Raw genomic sequence first — 23009 nt, forward strand, 5'->3', positions numbered from 1 at the left:
GGTCAGCTGGTGTCTGCTCCAAGCATGCCAAGTTTGACTGATCTGAATAGGGCCTGTGGCATAGAGCAACTTTAAGATGATGCTCTGTAAAACCAAGATGCAGCATTATTTGGAGCGAGCACTAGTTCCATATAACAGTTGATATCAGATATAGGCTGTCCCAAGAAGACTGTGTTTCCTCATCCTGTCCACATTTAGGAACCGCAGTCTTCTACAGATTTACAGTCAAGGTGTGGAGGATGATTTGGCCGACAGCTCTTTACCCAGACAATCCAGAACAGACTGAACATAGCCACAGAGAAGATTTGGCAACTTTTTCATTAGAGCAACTCACATACTCAACTCTGCTGCTCAACCCACAAATTGTCCTCACAAACATGGCACTATTTAAGTGGAAATAATAAGACTTTTCAACAGTGTAAGATTTATTGGGAAGAATGGGACCAGATGGTAATAATGACAGCACATTTAACACATTTATTGTGAGATCAAGACAAATTAGATATGTTATCACATAGAGACTGTTTTGTGTGTTTCTGACAACATTAAAAAAAGAACTTTACACTTGTGATAGACTTACACCATGCCATCTCTCTTTATGATTTCAAGAGTTAAAGGTGCAATTCATCTAATTAAATTCACCAACTAAAAATTAGTACTTAGTCAAAAAAGGTCTAAGTCATGCATCCATTTCTAAGGGGCATTGGGAGATCTGACCAGGATACTGAAAGTTAGAGAAATGAAATTACCCAGACTGTAAAGGTTCTTCTACCCAACCATCATCTATTTTACTTAATTGTATACCTCAGCCTTTGCTGTGAATGCATATCAGTTGTTAATGAGCTTTTAACTGGCGCTGATCAATTTTGAAGAAGTGCTAGTTTACAAGTCATACTACAGTAAGGAACATTTCCATCACACTCTTTAGACATCAACTTCTAGTGTATGTACATTTTTTTACAGGATGCAATATGGCTGCAGCTATCAAGGGCCTAATGAGAATCTCTTAATGCAGTGGTCCATAATATCATGAGGTAGTAATGATGATAGCGCTCGCTAATGCCTTCAGCTCTTCTTGAAGAGAATGTCGACAGCTATGCTGGGTTACAGATGAAATGTTTTTTCAGACTGACTAAAGTATCTAAACCATTAACTAGCGTTTTGTGACATTCATTAGCTCCAAAATATGAACTCTAGTGTATATAGTGATTTTTTTCCCAATCTCACAACATTCATATTTGTAGTTCTGACTGAACAAAAAGGAAGTAATAACAATAAAAACAAAATGAAAAAATATGGGTAGCTGCACTGGCATCTTCCAAATTATTCTTTTTAACATTAGTATTCAAAATTTTGCAATGGATGTATGCATTCCCATTCTCTGTTTGTATGGTGTGTGTATAGTACCACAAACATTTAAGGTGGTGCGCTTAACAAACATTACACCCGCATTAGCAGCGCCTTTCCATAATGATGTTACAATTAAGCTTAAAGCACAAGTGTGGCCAAATGCTGTTAAAATGTCAGGGTTTAAGAAAGGAAATATAAAGTGACTAAACCCGCGTAAACACAACACAGTTAAAAGAACTTGAAATGCAAATATTTAATTCATTTTAGTTCAATTAATTTTTATTTGCATAGGAAACAAATAGAAACACCCTACAATAATACAACCCCCCCCCCCCCCAACAATCAGAGAACTCCCTGTGAGCAAGCACTTGGCACCAGTGGGAAGGAAAAACTCCCCTTTTAACAGGAAGGAACGTCCAGCAGAACTGAGCTCAGAGAGCAGCAGCCGTCTGCCATGACCAGTTGGGGCTTGAATATGGGAGATATGTAGTCTTGCTTGCTTGTGGCAGTTTATAACCGTGCTGCAGCGTTTTGGACTAACTGCAGTCGGCTAAGCACTGACAAATTGACACCTGAATAATGATTATTATAATAGCGAAGCTGGATCGCTCTCTTAACGTCTCCGAATCAGAGAAATTGCTTCACTTTTGCTAGTATCATAGATGGAAGAATCTAGTTTTAATGACTGTGTTAATCTATTTGTCACAAGTTAGATTATTGTTAAAAATCAATTCCAGGTTCCTCGCAAATGGTTTTTATAATTCCTTATAGGGACAATGTTGTAAAGGTTAAAACACAATGACCTCTGTTTCCTGTATGAGTATGAAAAAGGACTGGGCCAAGAATGGACCCCTGGGGGACCCCATATAAGCACAGGGTTATTGAGGAAGATGTAACCCCTACCCACATAGCAAGCTGGTCTAGCCTAGATCTGGTATCAAGTCGGCACTGCTGGCTGTCTTCTGGTGTGGTAAGTGGTATGTCATCCAGATATGGGCCAGGCCTGCCATAGATGGCACTGTCTATGTGATGGCATGCCATATCTGGCCCGATTGTGGTTTGGTTTATGTGGCCCAGGCTAATAGAAAACAGGTCTGGCCCAGATCTGGCATCAAGCTGGCACTTCTGACTAACTGGTGTCATGACAGAGTGTATGTCAACCAGATGTTGGCCAGGTCTGGCAATGATGGCACTATTTATGTTCCTATTTTCCTATTTTAGTTAGAAGACCCAAGTGCCATGTTGCAATACTATACTGCTATGGTAGCCAACGGTTCAAATGCAGGTTTGACAGGTTTGTGAGTGTACACTTTATCCACTACCTAGTGACGGTTTACTCATCTTTGCCAGTGGGTGGCTGTAGCTCAGGAGGTACAGCAGGTCACCTACTAATTGGAAGGTTAGTGGTTCGATCCCTGGCTCCTCTAGTCTGCATGTCAAGAGTGAGAATGTGTGTGCCTGTAGTTAAGAAGCGCTCAATTTCGAGGAAGTGTATGAATGTGGCATGTTGTATAGAGCACTTTGAGTAATCTGGAAGAGTAGAAAAGCACTATATAAGAATCAGTCCATACAGAGTTTCGTCATATTACTTTTGCACTATTATGTTCCGGCGGATGTTGTTATTACATGGCTTGATTAAGGTACACATTAGGCTGACATCTGGGGCCAGAGCTGAAACTGTTCTGGGCCAGCACAGGGCCAACAGTGTGTCTGCAACTGGCCTTGTGCTGGCCCATGTGTGGGCCACATCTGGCAAAACAGATCTGGGCCACCAAAGGGCCGTCATTCTTTGTGGTATGTGGGCCATGTGTAAGCACATTGTGTGGGCCAGATCTGGGCCATACCAATTTTGCTATCTGGGTAGTCTAACTGTAAAACCTTTGTTGGTTAAATAACATTTAAACCATTTTCAGCACAATTCTTTTGATTCTGAAGAAGCTGAGAGATAAGAATACCATGAAATACAATATTAAAATCAGGGCTAAGGTTTTAAAAAATTACATGAATGAATACTAAAATGACAGAATCTTCTAGGTCAGTAATTTTTATTGTTAAGAGGTCATGTAAAACTTTTAAAAGCACAGTTTCAGTGCTGTGGTGTGCTTGAAATCCAGACTTGTAGTACTGTTACAAACTGAAGCAAAGTTGTAAAGTATGTAAGGTGTTATAAAGTTTATTTTAGCTCCTGCTGAAGCGTCCAGATCACAATTCTTAGAATTATATTCATTTTGGATTAATTAGACACCTTGTGAGTTCAGATGCAATGCAAATGCTTCCTTCCAGTGCAGGGACCAGTGAGTCCAGCAAAGCACACATTAAACAAGCTGATTATTCGACTTTAATGAAGGAATATTTTTTTATGCCTCATGCCATACTTTAATCACTGTTGACTCAGCCAAACTGATTTTTTAAAATGATACGGCTGCACACCTGGTTTGGCAAATGCAGTAAACTGTAGTTTAGAAACATTTGCACGCAATGTAAACAGGCCCATCACATTTGATAACTTCAGAGAAATCATGTTCACTGTCACTGAGTTTTCACTAATTTTTCATAGAAACCATTTAAACAGGAATGACACAGGTGTAACAAACGTAAATAATAGTCAGTTTCCTGTTGGTTTTCCAGTGAGGTTGCACATACAAAACAGAGCCCTGTTTCCCTAAAGCATTTTAAGGCCCATTGTAAGTCTGCTGACGACAGTCTTAGTAAAAAAGATGCCTTTGGGAAATGGAGCCCAGGCCCAGGCACTACATGAAGCAGTTTATTAGACTGCAGTCAATATATATGTAATTGCTTACAACTGTCTTGAACACATTATTGTGCATCATGAAAAAAGTCACACCTCTGTGGACATTTATTCTCTTTAAAACTCACCTTGGTTTCCTCTCATGCCACATTATTCCCTGTGTTATTTTTACCTATTAAATAAAATGAACTGTGAGAAGTAAGTGTGAAAATTATTGAAAACTGGCAGATTTCCCAAAGCTATAAAGGGGCCTTTTGCAAAATCTGGAGGGGCACAGGTTTGTACAGACATTATATGGCATGAGACTGTCCAGAGATCACTTTTGCAGTGTGATTCACTGAATGGTACTGTAGTATATGCAGAACGCTGCTGTTGGTGTTTGGGATCCCAAGCCTGCACTTAGCACAAGGCTACAACGGCTCTGCTAAACGTATCATGGGTACGATAAGAGAGCAATAAGTGCCAATGAACAACAAGTAAAGCAAATATTTAGGTTTCTATGAACAGGTTGGGAATCAGGCCTCGACTCTTGATCCTGTCAGCTGCAGCATCAAAATTGCTCTGCTTTTTTTTCTTTGGCTATTTGTTCTCATCCCCCGGACCAGTTTTCTATTGCCGTGTTCGGCGTTCAGTGTTGTCTTCTGTGTGTGTGTGTGATTTGTTTGTTTTTTGAAGACTTCTTTTAAGGACAATAGCATGCATTTATCCTACGGGAGATTGTGTTTTGGTCAGTAATCATGAGTAAATTGGCTACAGTTGTTCACAAAAAAAAGGAAAAAGAAATAGCTGTGGACATTTGAAAGAAGAGCACAGACGAATCATCCTCTTTCTTTGTTCCTCCTGGTCTTAAAACAAGCAATTTGCTCAGAATAGAGCACACAGATAAACACACAAAACACACACATCCACGTTATCTGCACTGCAACAATGTCCACAGTGAAACCACGCTGCCTCAATTAATTGGCAGTGTGTGTTTTGTGTTTTTAAACTGGCCGTTTGTCTGACAGGACACAACAGTCCTTTATATATATATATATATACATTTCTCTCTATATATATTTTTGTGCGTGTTTGTAAAATGTGTGTGTTTGTGTGTGTGTGTGTGGCCAGGCTGCAGTATTAGGTCTCTCCAGTGGAGGAGAGCAAGAGAGACAGCATTTGAATTGTTTAATATCCCCCATTACTCCCTCCCAAGCAGTCAGAAATCACACACATGGTCACGTGAACACACACACACACACAGTCAAACACGCATGCACGCACACGCACACGCGGCTCCAGAAAACCCAATCTTCTCTGCTGAAATGAAAAAGAAAGCTTAGCCTTTTGGTTGGTGTGTGTGTGTGTGTGTGTGTGCTTGTGTGTGTGTGTGTGTGTGTGTGTGTGAGAGAGAGAGAGACTCCAAATGCACAAGTGCATATGCATTTGCAAGACTCTGTGAGTGTAAATGCATTGATGTGCGTGTTTGTGTGTGTCTATATATGTGCACGTGTGTGTGTGTGTGTGTGTGTGTGTGTGTGTGTGCAACATTTTACATTTAACCAGTCTGCCAAGTGCCATGGAAGAGGCTCCACCACCCTCCACCCTCCATCTTTTGGTATATTGCCACATATGTAATAATATTAATACGGCTTCCCTTGAATGAGAGCAACCCCGCATGCATAATTCATGCTATATTCTCGCTGTCTAGACACTATAGCATGTATGCAGCATCCCTGACACACAAGGGTGAGCCGAAAAACACACAAACTTATTAGAGAAACTATAAAAGTCTGTTTGGGGTTTTTTTTGGAGCCTCGCCCCTCTCTGCTCTCTCTGTTTTTCCATCAGCGTGATAAACGACAGATTACTCCACGAGGAGATGAGCTTTTCCTTCCCTCTTGCTCTGCGAGTCCATCTTTCACCACTTTTCTTTTCCTCATCTTGCTCTGCATCCCCCCCGCCCCCCCCGCTTTCCATTCTCTCCATCCATCTGCTTTGGCTTTCCTTATAATTAATTTCTTTGTTTGTGTGTACCATCGCTAAAATCAACCATCGTTACTAACCCTCCACGTATTCCTGGATCCTAGCTGATATACTGTTTACTCAAAAATGAGCTGCGCCATTAAAATTCATGACCGCACAACATACTATGTTTCTCTTTCTCCAAACAGGAGAAGTAGTAGAAGAGGCTGGAGGTTAGAGGGAGGGAGAGCAGAATATTGAGAGGTGGGGGTCTTTTTTTGGCATTGGTGTGATGGTTGGAGGGCTGGGGGTAGGAGACGGAGATGAGAGGGAGGAGGCTGAGGGGGGAGAAGTAAGGGGGGATGTTTACTTTAGAGGTCGGCCCTGCACTGTCCACCTGAAAATTGGTTTTGTGGACTTCAATAGAGAAAAGCAGGAAAAAGAAGAGCGAGACAGAGAGCGAGGAAGAGTAAAATAATGGGAGAAGAGTCGGGATATAAGATGGGTAGATAAAATGAGAATTACCCAAACAGAGCAAAACAGCACCTGTGAATATGGGAATGGATGACTGAGTGAAATAAAAGAAAAAACAAAAAGAGAAGGGGGGGGGGGGGGATGTGTGGGAGGGAGTGGGGGAGGGAGGAGAGGGGGACGGGGGTGTAGTTGTCATTAAAGCCTCCTCTCTCAAATCAGAACTGAGATTCAGAGGCCACTTTATCTGGACGGACAGACGGTCCTACGGTGTAGAGCAGCAGGGACACAGAATGTGTGTGTCTGTGTGTGTGTGTGTGTGTGTTATTAAAAAAATGCACCTAACTCACGCACATGCATGCCCATGAATGTGCGCACGCCTCTCTGTGACACTGAGCTGCGTGAGAGTGCTGTATGGCCAATCACGCCCAACTCCAAATTTGTCTGTGTGCGTGTTTGTGTGTGTGTGTGTGAGTGAGACATGTAATTGAGCCCTTTGAAGGTCAGTATCCCTCTGTTCCTACTCACCATTGTTGGTTGTTGTGGTTTTTTTCCCCACATACATTTTTTTTCTTGTGTTTCAAAATGGCCTCCCCGCTCTCCTCCTGCTCTCTGCAGGCTGAAGCGAAGCAGGAATTTTGATCAACCAAACACTGAGAACCTGAAATGGCCACTACCCACTTTGTGTCTGTTGTCATTCAGCTGTGCTCAGCAGTGCCCCCCCCTTCTACTTCCATCTGTCTTTGTCTTCGGAATATCGGAAAAGGTGATTTGAGGTGTTGGAAGACTCCGGCAGCTCTCGTGTTTGTTGCGCTGACATTTATAGCAATGTCACTGGGCAGATACAGATGTGTGTCTCTACTGGGACTAGATGGGAAGTCTTTGCACTAAATGCTGTTTGCTACCAAAACCTGACTGTAAGTCCTAGGGACAAAGTGGAGCAATGGCTTAATGTTTCATGCACTCATTTTGTCTATGTTTAAATGCCCTTTGTGTTTAATAGACTTCTGATTACTGTTAGCTTCATCTTATAAGATTTTGAAGCATGTCTCCTAAATTTCATTCATGGCCAGAGGTTTAATTGCATACACGGTCAAAAAAACAAAAACAAACCCTCCAGCTTAAGAACACAGTTTTAAAATTTTTCGTGTTACTTTTTTCCGGATATTTTTTCCCCCTTCTTTTAACTACACATAGAATTTTACAGTTTAAAGAAATGCCCATAAATTTTTGTAAAAAAAAAAGACATTTTCCATGTTTTTCCAAGATTTTTTAATAGTTTTTATTTTAACAGTCTCATGACATTTTTTGACATACTCTGAAAATGCATACTTGTGATTCATCTTCATGGACACAGTTAACCCCAGTTTTTTTTTAATTAATTAATTTTTTTTTGTCTCATATCTCAGCCCGTTCAGTGTATTGCATGCATATCTATTGATTTACGTGCATTCACAGGAAGTGATGTTTTATTAGCTTGAAAGGGGCAAAAAAGTCTGCATCTGGAGACTGTACCGGTTGGTGGCTTATTAAGTCATTTCATCTGTCCCCAGGAACCACAACTTGAGTCCCCTGGAATCATTTATAGACATTATCTGCCGTTACTTTGACACTTCGTTTGTTGTTTTGTTAAATTTAGGCACTAAAAACTTCTCAAGCTTAGGAACCAGAGCGACTCTGTTGGGTTTAGGCAATGATGCTACTTGTTTAGGATTAGAAAATTTTATTTTTTGCGCAGATACAACAGATGATCTTAACACTGTGTTCCCTTGGTTGACCTGTCCTCTCTGTGGAGTTTAGAGAACACATGTGGTACAGCCAAAAACCTACATCCTACTACATCAAAGATATGAATCCTGTGACAGGTAAAACGGGAAATATATTCTCCATTTACATGAACAAATAGATAATTTCTCCTGATTATCTCATGTTTTGGAATAAGATCATGCTGGCCTAAACACATTGCTGATTTTAAGTTTCAATCCAAAGACTAATTAAACTTGAGTCATGTCCTTTCAGTTTGATTTAATATGCAGGAAACATTTACGTTAAATTTGCTACATTGAAACAGCAAAGACATAAAAATGAAAAAAAAAATGATCTGATTATAAGACAAATGATAAAAAAACATCTTCAAAAGTAGCTGAATATTCACCGCAGTGCAGACAACTTCATTAAACTGGAAAGGCTGGTGTATATTTTTGTGTTGCTGGTGCATCCATCAGTACATTGTGTGTATTTTCACATGTGGAACCAGCATTCACTGCTTTCTGGATGTGTTCTGAACTTTTCATGTACTCGAACGTTCCTTCTCAGCTTTTGATTGGTTGATTGTTGCCGCTGCTGCACGGCGCAGGAAAAAGGAAGGGAGAAACGGCTGTTGCCTAGCAATCCGGTTGCCATGGATACCGCCAGGGCTCCCTCCTAAAGAGTACACTGTTATGTACATTGAAAAGAGAGAGAGAGAGAGAGAAAGAGAGTGAGAGATAGGTGGTAGAGGAGGAGGGAAGGAGAGCTATGGAGAGAAGAAGAAAAAGGATGGAAGGAGGGAGAGGGGGAGAGAGAATGAAAGAAGGCAGGGTGGAAGAAGTTGAAGTGGAGGGAGAAGGAGCAGGAGGGGGTGCAGAGTTCATTAAAAATAACATAAAGAATGGGAGAGAGACAACAGACAAAGAGAGAAGCAGAGCGAGAAGCAGAGAGTTAAACAGACTGAGAGAAAAAGAAGACGAAGAAAAAAAACCCCTCTTCATGATTCATCATATAGATCCCCCCAGACAGTTGGAGTGGTGAAGGCAGGGTAATATTGGAGTCTGCTTCATTTGGTATTCTGTCTTAAGATGTGGTGTTGTGGCTTGCTGGATGGTTGTTCTGTGGTCCCTCAGTTGTCTTGGCCATGTTTGGATAAGCCTCCCACACTACCACACCACAACCCCTCCCCTACCACCGTGCCAAATCCACGCTCACCCTCCATCCATCTCCTGCTGTCTAGTTTTCTGTCAGTGAATGGATTTACCGCAGCCGTAAAACTTGAGCGCCACGTCACGCTTGTAAATTATTGACGGAACAATGCAAACATTGGAAAGAGCGAGAAGTAAAAGGTTTGAGGGATGCAAACTTTTTGCACTTGGTCTAAACTACAGCGTTGTTGCTCCTGGGAAGCTGCCAAGCCCCCACGTACAGTAGCGAAGCCACTTGCAGCTCTTGTTTGTGCAGAATAAAATTCCAATTAGAAGTTAGCACAAGCAGCATTAAATGCAAAGATAATGTCACCACTTACAGAAACTCACACTCTTAATTTCAGTGTTGCGGTGGCACAACAAAATACAATCTGTGCTCTACTTGTTTTGTCAAATTTTTGCTTTTGTATGCATATCTATTCTTTTTTTTCTTTTTTCTTTTCTTTTTTTTACCCCCGGTTGGTCATTTTTGACATTTCCGTGTGAGAGCGCAGGGCTAACATAGTGGACCATGTGAAGTAGGGCCCAATTCAAACAGGATTTCACAGTCACATTCCCAGCTGGCTCTGTCCCTGGAACAAAATAGGATTAATAATTTGCATTTTAACTCTTTGCGGACAGGGACACAAGCCACGGAGCGATTCTTTGTAAGAGCGTGCGTGTGTGTGTGCACAAAGTTTTGCACGCATCGGCATTTCCTGCGTGTGCGCGTTTGTGTGTGATTTCTTTACATGCATGATTTATGGGGTGGTAGTGTGCGTCTGTGTGTGTCTATTTGCTAAATGTGCACATATCAGAATACTGCAGAGCCTGACGGATTGTACGCTTGTGTGTACGTGTGCCTGTGTGCCTGTGTGCCTGTGTGTGTGTGTATCTTTGTTCCTGTGGGTCAGTGTGATTACAAAGCAGCCATAGATCAAGTTTTATTATGCACCAAAACTGTCTCTGTCCTCTTTACTTTGCAATGTCATCTCTGAGAGCACACGCTCACATTGCACACACACAGAAATGCATGCATCCAGTCCCACAATGCATTGGGAGTTACGCAACCTGCTGACTGGACATGAGTAAAAGTGGTGCTTGTGTATGTGTGGTTGTATAAGGGTGGGGTGCAAAAAAGCAACAAAAAAAAATGGGGGGAGAAAACAGAATAAGAACAGAGCATGATGGCACCGATGCAGGCACCAGTGTGACAACAGATGGATTGCAGGAAAGAGTTCCAATTTCCTCTTTGAGAGTAAAGCAGAGGGGGGAAAAATAGAGAGGCCAAATAAGGAAGAGGGAAACAAAAAAAAACAGAAGAAGAAGAAGCACAATGAAGCAGAGTGAAGAGATCGAATCAGAGGCAGAGGGAGCAGCAGCAATAATGAGAACGCATGAAAGTGCAAGGAGGAAGACAGGGGGAGAGGATGGAAGAAGGAGGGAAAGTAGGAAGATGGAGAGAGAGCGAGAGAGAGCGAGAGAGGAAGGAAGCTAGTGACTTTTCATCTGTGACTGACGGTTTCCATCTGACTGCATCTCTGCCTCGTTGTCTGCATAAAAAAACATCTGAAAATGTCTTCTTGAGCATTTGGGATTTTGCATCTATGTGAATGTAGTCTGACGTGATTTGTGCCCTATATGTTGCTTGTTTCTTTTCCCTTTGTTTCATGGAAAAACTGTACAATATCTCAGATTGTAATTGCATGTGTGTGCGCGTCTGTGTGTGTGGCTGCAAGGGGTTACAGAGACTCTCATTCATCACATTAAAGAGAGCAAGAGGGGGATGGGACTGAAACTGGACGGCAAAAGTTATTATTAAAAAGGCTTGGTTGTAAATCTCGGTGTGCGCGCGCGTGCGCTCTACTGTATGCGTGCGGTCGCGGGTGTCTTTTCCCGCGTTGTGTATGTGCGTGCATGCGCTTCTCCCGAGAAGCTCTCCTCATTAAGCAGCGAGACGACAGGAGTGCAGAGTGTGTGTTTTCACACGCCGCTGCTCCGATACAACAAGAGACACTTCTTCTTTTTTCTATTTTACCTCCATTCCTCCTCTCTCCTTTGTGCTTCCTCCTCCTCCTTCTCATCCTCTTTTCTCTTTCTTTTTGCCTCATCTGTTCCCAAAATCCTCCCCTGCTCCTCTCTTCCCTCACCTTTGTACCTGATCCTCATGTCTTCTTCCCATCTGCACCTGCCCTACAGGGGCGTTTGCTGCCTTCGGTGATCGTAGAGACCAGACAGACGCTGGGATGAGAGCATTCAGACATCACTTGTTAATTCCCGTCTAAACCTCAACCTTGACTAATCAAGTTTTGTATTTTTGTGACAGTGGTATCCATGGAAACGCGCATTTCTTTCTCAATGGCCGAGCTTACCTTTTTGTGTATCTGCACATAACGGGGGTAGGACAGAAGAAGATGAAACATCATATTAAATTCAGTCAGTTCGAGCAGATGTCATGCCAATACCATGCTTGAATGTGCTGAATAAAAAAACAAAGAGGAAGGAAAAAGGAGTGAAATTATGAGAAAATTTAAAGGAAAAAGTGAGGTGGAAAAGAGAGTGCGAAAAGTCAACAGGTAGGCCTGTTAGCTTGTGTGTGGGGAGGCCAGGGTAATTCCCTTTCGGATGAAAGCGCTAAATTAATGAGGCTTCCACTGTGGTCAGCCAAAGGAGGAGATTATCAACCAGTCAGTCAGGCTGAAGCGCTGGTTTCATGTTAGCGTTGGAGGGAAATGGGAAAGAGGGGTGAAGGAGGAGGAAGAGACGCTGGAGGTGTAAGTAAGAGAGAAAAAGAGCAATGCTGGGGAGAAGAATTCAGGGTTAATTTGAGCAGCGCTCACAGACACAGAAGTCATGATTTCTTCATGGCGCCTTTGTATTTTTTATTTCCTTCCACCATCCATATGATCTTTAAATAAGGAGTTAAAGAGCATAGATTTCTTTATACTATTTCCATTGCATGTGACTGCAATAAACAGCAGCAACAAAATGATTTATTGAAATGTATTCTCTTTGTTACTAACATTTATTTTCTCTTTCTTCTTTAAGTAGTCAAATCAAAAGGCTCAGATTATCTGAGAAATACATTACCACAAAGGTGAAAACAAGATCTTTTATGACTAAATAACCTTTTTAGCTTGTTTTTTCAATGGGCAGTGATGTGCATCTAAAAAGATGCTGCTTTTCTTGGTAATGCATGCTCTGGTGAGGAAGCAAAACATGAAAAAGCAACTTTAAAATAACACCTTCTCCTCTTTCTTTGTGAGAAATCCTCAGTTTCATGAAACCATTAATAATAGTATTAATAACAATAATTTTAAAAAAGCAAACATGACAAAAATAACTTTGAGCGAATACAGTTAGTCTGCAAAAAGTAATGTGACACACCTCAGCTGTGCAGACACAACGGCGTGAGGTTGCTTGGAGGGCGAAAAAACACAAGGTTACCGAGGAGCAGCGTGAAGGAGGAAAGGAGAGAGAAAACGAGACGGGGTGGGAGAGAGAAATTATAAGCACAGGGATGGGGAAGAATGGGGAAGGGTAGGTATTGTAGCAGGGGAGAGGAGGTGGGGGTGAGGAGCATTTGAGGATTCATCTCTTGCTGGATAATTCCCAGGAGGATCTTTCTCCAACACTTGAAAGCTGTGAAGTGTGCGGTTCTGCTCATACTCCTCCTGGTAATTGGAAGAGGAGGGGAGGGTGGGAGGGAGGGAGCGAGGGAAAGGACAGTCAGGTATAGGAATGAGATATGGAGGTAAGAAAGAAAGGAAAGGAAAGGATGGTTGAGGCAGGTTAAAATTTTGGAGATGGAGGTGAAGGGAAAAAAGGGGACAGGTGGGGAAGAGCCAACCGCACTGAGGGGTTCTGGAGGAGGAAGAGAAGGAGAAGGAAAGGTACCTGATGATTGCCAGTCTTTTCAGTCTTTGGTATATATCTCTTTTATTTTTGCTCATTAGCTCAGCCCTCTTTATTGTCTCGCTCTCTCTATCACCATTCTCTCCCTCCTTCCCTCCCACCATTTGCCGGCAATGGCGTGTCTGTGGTTGCAGGCAGCTTCTGAAACATGGCCACAGGCGTTTAATCATTGATGAGTTTTTTTGTCTACGCAGGCAGGCCAGCGGGCAGCCCCGACTCACTCACATGCATCAGGACCTGCTGATTCACTCTCAGGGGCCTCCTAGCACACACACACACACACACACACGCAGAAATTCAAAGGCAAACAAAGATCTGCACGTGCACACCCAACTACAGAGACACAGATGAAATACAGTTTGAATGTGTTGTGTGTGTATCCACATGTGTGTCTGTCTAGTTTATCCCGCCAGGAATTGTGAGGTCCAGTCAGCAGCGGTGAGCCCAAATAAAAGGAGTGAAGATAAAAGCAATTTATTTGACCAGAACAAGAAGACAAAAACATGTTTGCATTGGCTCCAGGCCTGCGAGCCGCATATGTCTCTACAGCTTTATACATCCTCCTGCAGTAAACATCTGGCTGCACTGGTTTCTTTAGAAGTAAATACACTTAAATAGCTGCGGCATCCTCATCCAGGATCATTGCGCTCTTGATCGACTGTGTCCTGTGCTTCATTTTGATGGAGCAACAAATCGTCACACGGTTTGCACATGTGGCCCAGGATCAACGCTAGCATGTGGCAGCTTGAATTAATTGGTCCAGCGCATTGGTTCAGACTGGAAGGTCTCTATAAGTATGGTGCTAACACCTTCTGACTTTTCCTCCAGTCTTACCATACCATGCTTGACATTTTTATTTACAGTGAATTCGTAACAGGGCAGCACCGTGGTGCGGTGGCTAGCACTGTTGTCTCACGGGAATCAAGAATGCCCACCATTTGGTTGTAGCCTTTCTGTGTGGAGTTTGCATGTTCACCCCGTGTTTGTGTGGGTTCTCTCTGGGCAAAGACTTGCAGGTAGTGGAGTTATTTATTCATTTAAAATTACCCATTGATGTGAACGTGAGTGGGAATGGTTGTCTCTCTCTGTTAGTCCTACGACAGACTGGCAACCTGTCCAGGGTGCACCTGTCTATCATTCTGCGGCAGCTGGGACAGACTCCAGCCACCTTGAACTGGATAAGTGGAAGAAAATGAATGGATGGATGGATTTGAGACATAGCAGGACAATGACTTATCACTATACATCTGTGGGTTGAAAACACTTGTACAAACATTTAGATGAGCTGAAGCAAGCCTCACCACTCTGCTGCTATTCTGAATACCTCTGGGAGCTATTTGGACAATTATTGTGAAGTACTGTCTATTTGTTTTGGACATAAAAATTACATTTTAAGAATCTCCAGTCAGTTCTGATCCACTAAAAAAGTTTGCCGTGTTTGTTCGATAAAAGGTTTTCTAAAGCTTTTTTTTCCCAAGCAAGGGAAATTTTACCACCATCTTTGCTCTTGCTGTGATTTTCTTTATATGAATGTTATATGTATTAAATGCATATTTACTCGCTGGGCCCATGTCCTCATTTTAGGTTTGATAGCATTTTAGTAGATAAGGTGAGGCTTAGACATGAATTGATTTGCAGTTTGGGGAAGGCCACGAAGGGGACTGGCGGCAGCTCTCAGGCCTGGCAGTTCCCCATGTACTAAATAGAAGTGAAGACGTTAAAGAACTGAAAAGGAGAGGGAGGGTGGGGCACGTGAATGAGAACGAACAGCTTGTAGAACTGGAGGCGTGGTCCCGCTCCTGAAATTCAGATACTTTATCTCCAATATATGAATTTAGGATTCTTTGAATGGGATGTCTGTCCCTGATAATTTTTCTGAATGAAATACCTTTGGTCATCAGCAGCGATCAAGGATAGTGCTAGCCTCAGCCGTACTTTATTTTGCTAAGTGGCAAATATTAGCATGCCGGCATGCATAGCTAAAACAGGGAATTTTCGTATGCCTGGGCTGTGTTCAGATTTTTTTCCTATGTAACAGACAGCCAGCAGTTTACAGTAAGCAGCAAGTATAATGACATGGTGGGAATTTTATGATGATTGATGAATTATTAATAGCTACAAAAGCACTAAAACATTATGCTAACATGCTAGCACACAGACATGATAGGTTTCTGATTGTAATATTAAGCCAAGATAACTGCCTCCACCGCTAGACTTGCTGTAATGTACTTGAAAATGTAAGAACTGTATTTTTTAATATTTATTTAATTTTGGATAAAATGTAATTTTACCACTATTTAACTGCAACTTGGTCAATACTATAGTAAGAAAAAAACAGATGAATATATTGGTGATTATGATTTTTTTGTTGGCGTTTCATTTCATTAATTGGATCCACAAAAAAGACCACACTGGCTGGCTGATGATTTTTAATTAAGGGGGAAAAATAGGGCAGGACATATCTGTCTAACCTTTGCCAGCACACCAGCCTGATGATGTGCAGGTAATTTTTTTTCTTCAATTAAACTATCATCATTTGAAAAAGCTGACACCAGCAGATCTCATTATATCACCACTAGCAGAAGAGATTATTGAGAAATGTGAGGTTGCAGCCATTTATATTGAAATGCTAGGGGACTAGATAGACACTGTTTTACACATACAGTAAATCTACTGTCATTGCTATCTCTGTTGATAGTCGATAACCCAATATAGATGGTAGTATTCATGATTCTACAATATAGAGTATGAAAGTGCATAACCAGGCTCAGAGTTACGGTGCACAGTACTACACTGATCTCATGATATAGAGCCTACTGCTTATGGTTTTGCTGTAGCAGACACAGTGCATTATTCCTTTCCTCTCCCATGTGTCTGTCTTTATGTTTGCCAGTCTCTCATCTTGATCAGGACTTTTTTTTTATTTTTATTTCTCATTGGGGATTAAAGACGTACCCTTTCGAGTAGAAACCCAATCTCTTCCTCTCACTCCACCTTCCCCTTTCCAACATCAAATTCCATCAAATTCACCCTCTCCTCCCCTTTCCGGCCTAGCAAGACTCCACCCTTATAAATGGATGGATTAATGATCTCTCATAAGAGCACAACCACAGTATTGCTTATAGTGCTTTTATTTTCCTGCGGGATGAATGGTTTTCCACTTGAGCTTGTATGTGTGTGAGTGTGTACCTGTATAATCCACTCTATTGTATATTCACCAGTGCACCAGCCTGGTGACTCACTGTGAAGGACCCGTCCGCTGCATTACATCTTTGAGACGAAAGCACACATACAAATAGTCTGCAGTGGTTATGTGATTGCTTCCATTAAAATGATTATGCAATCAACAGTAGTGAGACAGGCAGGAGACAGACAGACAGGCAGGAAGACCAACAGTCAGACAGAGAGATAAGGGGTACGTGTGGATCATACACACACACACATACAGTGATACTTACAGTATATACACAGCACTCAGGCAGGCAGGGGGAATTTCTCTTTGTTAATAATTATTATGAAACGGCTTCACATGGAGCACTTGCCTCTCCGTGCTCAGCATGATGGCAGGTCTGTCCCGGCACCCCCCAACACATGCACGGACACAAGCACACATCCACAAGCACACGCACACATACACGGGAACACACGGTCTCTCTCTTTCTGTCTCCTCTGCTCTCCCTCCTCCTCCACTCCTGAAAATATTTGCTAGACCCCAGGGGCTCCCAGCGGACGTTCCCTTCTGTTCGGTCCCACCCTCACTGGGTGAGCCAGTGTTTGGAGAGTCCCAGGCTCCAGAGCAGGCCTGCGTTGGTGCTTATTTTACCAAAGTAAATATATAATAATGAGTGGTGACCAAGACTTAGTTACACGTCTACTTTCTTTTGCTTTGTTATCTCATCATTTTATCTCTAATCACTCGTATTCTGTAATACTCCATTGACCATGCTTCCCAGCACACCTCAGTGATGGTTGCTTTGTTCACCTGATATGACTTTTATAGGTTTTCCCTCTTCAATCTGTCTCACTGTCGAGAGACTGATACAGCCTCTTCACCCCGAGGCAACATTTCATAACACTGACTTATGAATTTACACTCTTGCTCTTCATCCTCTTTTCCCCAGGAGTCCAGTTGGGAGAAAGTTTTTCTTACCCCCTTTTTCTTTTTCTTCTCTCAGCCAAGAAAGCAGCGGATGGCTCAGTCATTGCCAACGGCTACTGCGACTTTTGCCTCGGAGGCTCAAAGAAGACCGGCTGTCCTGAAGACCTTATTTCCTGTGCGGACTGTGGACGCTCAGGTAGGGCACCACTGAAGGGGATGATTGGCAGAATGGCTGTTAAGGCACAGTTTTAATACATTGAATTTCTTGGCTTAAGATTTCATGTTTACTACTTAATGTGGCCCTATTTTGCTAATTTCCAGATTTTTATTCTTGAACTTTGTAGCTTTGCACGATTGGCAGTTCAAAATAATCATTACTTGTCGTATACTGAACCTCGGTACTGACCAAGTTCATTCATAGTTTGATACACTCCACTTCAACTCCCCTCCCTTTTAAGGGCACCAACTCTTTAAGGGAACTTTCTTCTGATTGGCTGCATCTTATTAAGAGACTTTTTAATCACGGGGTGGGTGGGGCTTCTGTGCTTCAAATGACCTTATAAGGGATAACTTTATATGACAGAAAGTAACAAAAAAAGCACAATAGGCCCATTTTAAGTAAAATAAAGTTTTGATTCTTTTCATTAATGCTTAAAATGGACCATACCAGTGTTTTTTGTTTTAGCCCATGTAATACAAATGATGTACAGTAAAACTAGAGTCCTTACTAGCCATTTGCTTCAGTGTTTCAAACTGCAAGTGATTATCTTTAATTACACTACCTAAAAATCAGTTTGCACAGACTTGGATATAGCTAAGGGAAAGTAACCACACTGAAACCTTAAAGTAGTGGTTGCCCAGACACTAAAGTGGTCACAATACCAAAGAACACAACATTAATACTGGTATCATCACAACATGATTGTCAGTGAGCTGATGGCTTTTCTTTTAAAGAGTTACTTGCAAAACTCAAAGAGATCAGAAGTTTTCATATGTTCATCATGAGCATGAATGTCATGATTTCTTTGAACCGTGCTTTTTCCAGGGAATGATTATACAGCACACGTTTTTTTATAATTTTAAAAAACAAGAGCTGGTTGCACAACTTGTATTGTTTTTCGGATTTTCTCTAATCCACACAGGGTCAACAGTATAGGTAGAGGCTCAAATATATAAATACACCCACACTAATCAATTTAAAGCCCCTTTTCCATCAGTATCTACTTATCGACTCGGCACGGTTTGCCCAGGTTTTCAGGGTTTTCCATTAGGCCATAGGAGCTGGTACTTTTTTAGTACCCACTCGGCCGGGGTTCCAAGCAATCTGAGCAGGTACTAAAATCTAACGTCATCAGTCTGCATTAGAGATGGCACGATACCACTTTTTCATGTCCGATACCGATACCGATATCATAAATTTGGATATCTGCCAATACCGATATGAATCCGATATAGTGTTTTTTATTCAATAAAACTGTTTTTCTAATATCTTGCTGCTTTTTGTATAAGTTCATACTCAAGTTAAAAAAAACCCCACTAAAGCCATTCTGTTATACCTGTATGCAAAAAATACACTGCACCCAAAATATTTCATAGTTCAGCAACACTGATCAATCTAATAAACTTAAACCTACTCCATCCTCCCTATTCTGGTATTTTAAAGAGTAAGCAACCTAACTAATAGGGTTCTAAAACACCCAGCAAAAAAAATAAAAAAAATAAAAAAATAGGAAACCACCCACTGTCCACCTCATGATGCTTAATTGACGTAATCAACTTTAATTTGATGCAGTGTGAAAAAAAAAATGCACAGAATTGTTTTTGAAGAATAATTAAATAGATTCAACATCTTTCTTCAACAAAATTGCAGACTGCACAGATGGTACCTTCCCAAAGGAAAAAGTACTATAGCTTACTAGGGTATATTAGACTTAATAGTTACTATATACAGTAATGGACTTCTATACATTTTACATCAGATTAAAACTTTGGGTGTAAGATTCGGGTAATTATTTATTAAAAGATAGACATTTTAAATGAGAATAAGAAAGAAAAGTATGTCTTTGTGCCCCCTTTTCCCTGTTCATGCCCTATCGGCCCCCTTGGCTAAACTTTCCTAGATCCGCCCCTGCACAGTTACCAGCCGTCAGCTACGTAGAAAAAGATCCTGGTGTAGAAAGTAATATTAAATAAATTCTAACAACAGATTATCAAGCTTAAACGTGCTGCTGTTATTCAGCCGCTGGTTTCCTCTTTCTGGCGCGAAGTGGGCGATAAACAAACACGACAGAAAAGCCGATCAGCTGATCATTGATCAGTTTCATGATTGAAGTAGTATTGAAGAGGGAGGGAGAGAGAAGAGGCAGTCGCTCCATATGTCGGTTGTTAAGCTTAACGCGGGAATGCTTTACAAACATTCAGAGATGAACTTACACATTTGCTTTACTTCTCTCTGGGATAACTTCCTCGGAGATGAAATGCCGGATTGGTAGCGAGGCTACAAATACACACAGCTGCTCTATCACGTGATGCATACTGCTGCCACGTGCTACGGTTATGATCCGAGTTATGCCATGTCGCAAGTTTTGTGAGGTGCTTTTTCGATATTTAATGGATCGGATTACATTTTTTATTTCTCTCCGATATCCGATCCAGTAATTTATGTCAGTATCGGACCGATACCGATACGTAATATTGGATCGGTCCATCTCTAGTCTGCATGCCACTGATTGGCTGGTCAGTAGCATCACTTGATGACTCGTTCACGGAAATGAAAAACGGCATTTTTTAAAACCTGGCTATGAGGGAAATGGCTACAAAAAACAACGCCGTGATCCCTGAGTCTGACGAAAAGCCACAGACTGAGCAGCAGGTATATTGTCGCCTTGACGTCCACCCTTTGTTGTAGCATTTGTGTTGCTACAACAAAGGGTGTCAAAGCGGGACGCTCTGACACGTTGCTATGACGACAACCATGCATGTTAGGTAATATTAGATTGTAATAAAAAAAACAGTTGATCCGAGTCGAGTCGTGGTGATCCGTGGTGAGTCGATTATACTAACAGCCCCAGAGCATGATGGTACCACTATCATGCCCAACAACTGGTATAGTGTTCTTAGGTTTTGTAGCAGGGGCATCTTGCTTGGTCCATTTTGAGTCCATGGTGATGTAAAACTTGTTTCACTGTGGACCATGACACTGGTGTTCCAGCAGTTTCTAGTTCGTGTGTCAGGGCTGAGCCTTGGTGTTCATAGGTTGTTCCTGAACATCGTAATCAGTTTCCTCTCATCTGATGGTGACAGTTTGAGTCTTCTTCCAGAATTTAGCAAAGCGATGACACATCCAAATAACTTGTACTTGCATACAATTGTTTGAACTGATGATCCTGGAGCCTTCAGTTGTTTAGACTCCAAGACACCTTTCCAAGCTATGTAAAACAACAGTTTTCCTTCTTAACTCTTTAATGAGTTCCTTGGATTTTCCCTTTGTTCTGAGTATTAAGTATCTGAGTATTCACAGTGAGTGCTGTCAGACAAATTCGTCTTATGCTGGTGAAGAGAAACTACCAGTTGTAGACAATCATGATGACTATTGAGTTAATAAGATAATGGGCCTTGTCAAGTTAAAAGAGCGTAGAACCTTTAGCAGCACTTATTAAAAGATTTAATTGAGTGTATGTATAATTTTGACCCCATGTGGATTGGAGAAAATCCAAAATAAAATCAAACTTGTGCAAGTCAACAAAGATGTATGCTGTGCAATCATTCCACCCTAGAAAACAAACACATCAAAGAAACCATTAAAAGACATAAATAACCATCACATTCATGCTTCTGACCACAAGTTGAGCTGTGAAAAGAGCACATTACCTCTTATAATGATCGTAAACAATGATGCAATGAGAAAACAACAGCATCACTAGCCAAAACTAACTGTGGTTAAATAATAGCAGATTATTGCCTTTCTCTTTGATGTAATATCTCATGATTATAAGTCACTGGAAGTTGAACGCTGTATGCAAATTGATGGAAAAGAGTGGCTCTCTGGAAACCAGAAAATACATTGAAAGCAAACAACTTAAGCAACATGATGTGTTTTGGGAAATGGTGGCTGTAATGTAAATTGTTCTCAGACAGTTTCTCATTCCTAATCACATTTTTATCCCGACTTACAAATCAGGGCTAACTGCATTCATGCAATTCAAATGTATTCATTAAAACAACAAAACCTAATAATGATTGGATTTTTTAAAGAAACTGATTCTTCATGGGTTATAATGAGCAACAAATATGGTTGGTAAAAGGTTTTTGCTGACGTCCATAACCAGAAATAGAGGAAACTTTTGTATAAAGGCGTGGAAAGTTGATGTGCATTATGAGAGACAATGTTGTGTATAACTGAAGCTCTTATTCTACAAATTTAATGTGGTCATTTCTGCTGATCACAACACTCTGCTCTGCGGTTCATGCAGATATTTTGCTGGCACTGAAATATGAATGGAACCAATAAAATGTCATCTCAATGTGACCTTCTTGTCTGGCAAGAAAACACAAAAGTGTTTAGAATATTATGTTCTGCCTTCAACACTAGCTTTTTGTGCATCATCCAAGTGTGATATTATAATGATTGTCTGTTTCCTCTTTCCTTTGATACGAAGAATCTGATTTGATGAGAGAACGACCCCCCTCCTAGCATGTATTTTGACTGTGAATAGCAAGGAGCGTTTATTTTAGTGGAGAGAGTAGAGAACGTATTTGTTTTAATGTGCTTGTATTTTTGTTTTCTTATTATAAGGCTCATTTTTTTTGGTGTGAGATGTGTTTGTACATTTCGGTTATCTGTATAAAAGCAGATGGTGCAGTGGTGCAGAATGTGTACTTATAATTTGACTGCATGTACTACATATTTTTTTCTTCTCACATTTATGTTTGAAAAATAAAAAGGACAGAAAAAAAGGGTTTATGTGATTTGTAGTGATTGGGCTAGTGCATGCAAGACACTGGTATGGTCCTTCATAACTGGAAGGTCAGAAAGTGTGGATGACATAACATTTATATTTTCATAATCATGTAACAGTAAATATCAGGAAAAATTCAAATAACTGCAGAAAAGAAGAGATAGTTTGTTTTCCAAATGACTGAAATGTGGACTTCAGTTTATGAAAGCTGTTATTACTTCCCTGTCATTTTATTTAACTAGGGCAGCGGGTTCTATATAAAAGCTGAATGTAGCCACTGGGAATATCCTGATAATCTTACCAACACAAAGAGCTGATCATCTAAGGCTAGCTGGCAATCTTGGTTAGCAAGGTGCATCCATAAAGCACCAAGACATTGTTAGCCGTGGCGAGTTAAAAAACACAGAAACTAAACTAAACTACTTGAACTAAATTGTACTTCCTGAAAAACTGCCTTTATATATGTGTTTTAGGACAACCACACTTGGAACAAGCAAGGAGTATAACTGAAAACCTGAAGGTTTATCAACAAGTTTACTCTAAACAGTACTGATGAAGACTTGAAATTAGTGGCTGAGAAGATCATG

The 23009-nt window shown here is 41.1% G+C and overlaps 1 protein-coding gene across 2 annotated transcripts in view; it reads left to right on the forward strand.

Moving 5' to 3' along the window:
- Positions 1 to 23009, forward strand: part of dpf1 (double PHD fingers 1) — a 49163-nt gene that overhangs the window by 21426 nt on the left and 4728 nt on the right. For both annotated transcript variants that reach the window (XR_003024816.2, XM_004562767.4), the window contains exon 9: positions 17541 to 17660. Coding sequence is in view for 1 of the 2 variants with exons in the window: in XM_004562767.4 (XP_004562824.1) it covers positions 17541 to 17660 (120 nt within the window). In the remaining variant the exon portion in view is untranslated. The remainder of the gene's footprint in view (positions 1 to 17540; positions 17661 to 23009) is intronic.

The sequence above is a fragment of the Maylandia zebra genome, linkage group LG14, assembly GCF_041146795.1.
Source record: "Maylandia zebra isolate NMK-2024a linkage group LG14, Mzebra_GT3a, whole genome shotgun sequence".
Classification (NCBI taxonomy): Eukaryota; Metazoa; Chordata; class Actinopteri; order Cichliformes; family Cichlidae; genus Maylandia; species Maylandia zebra.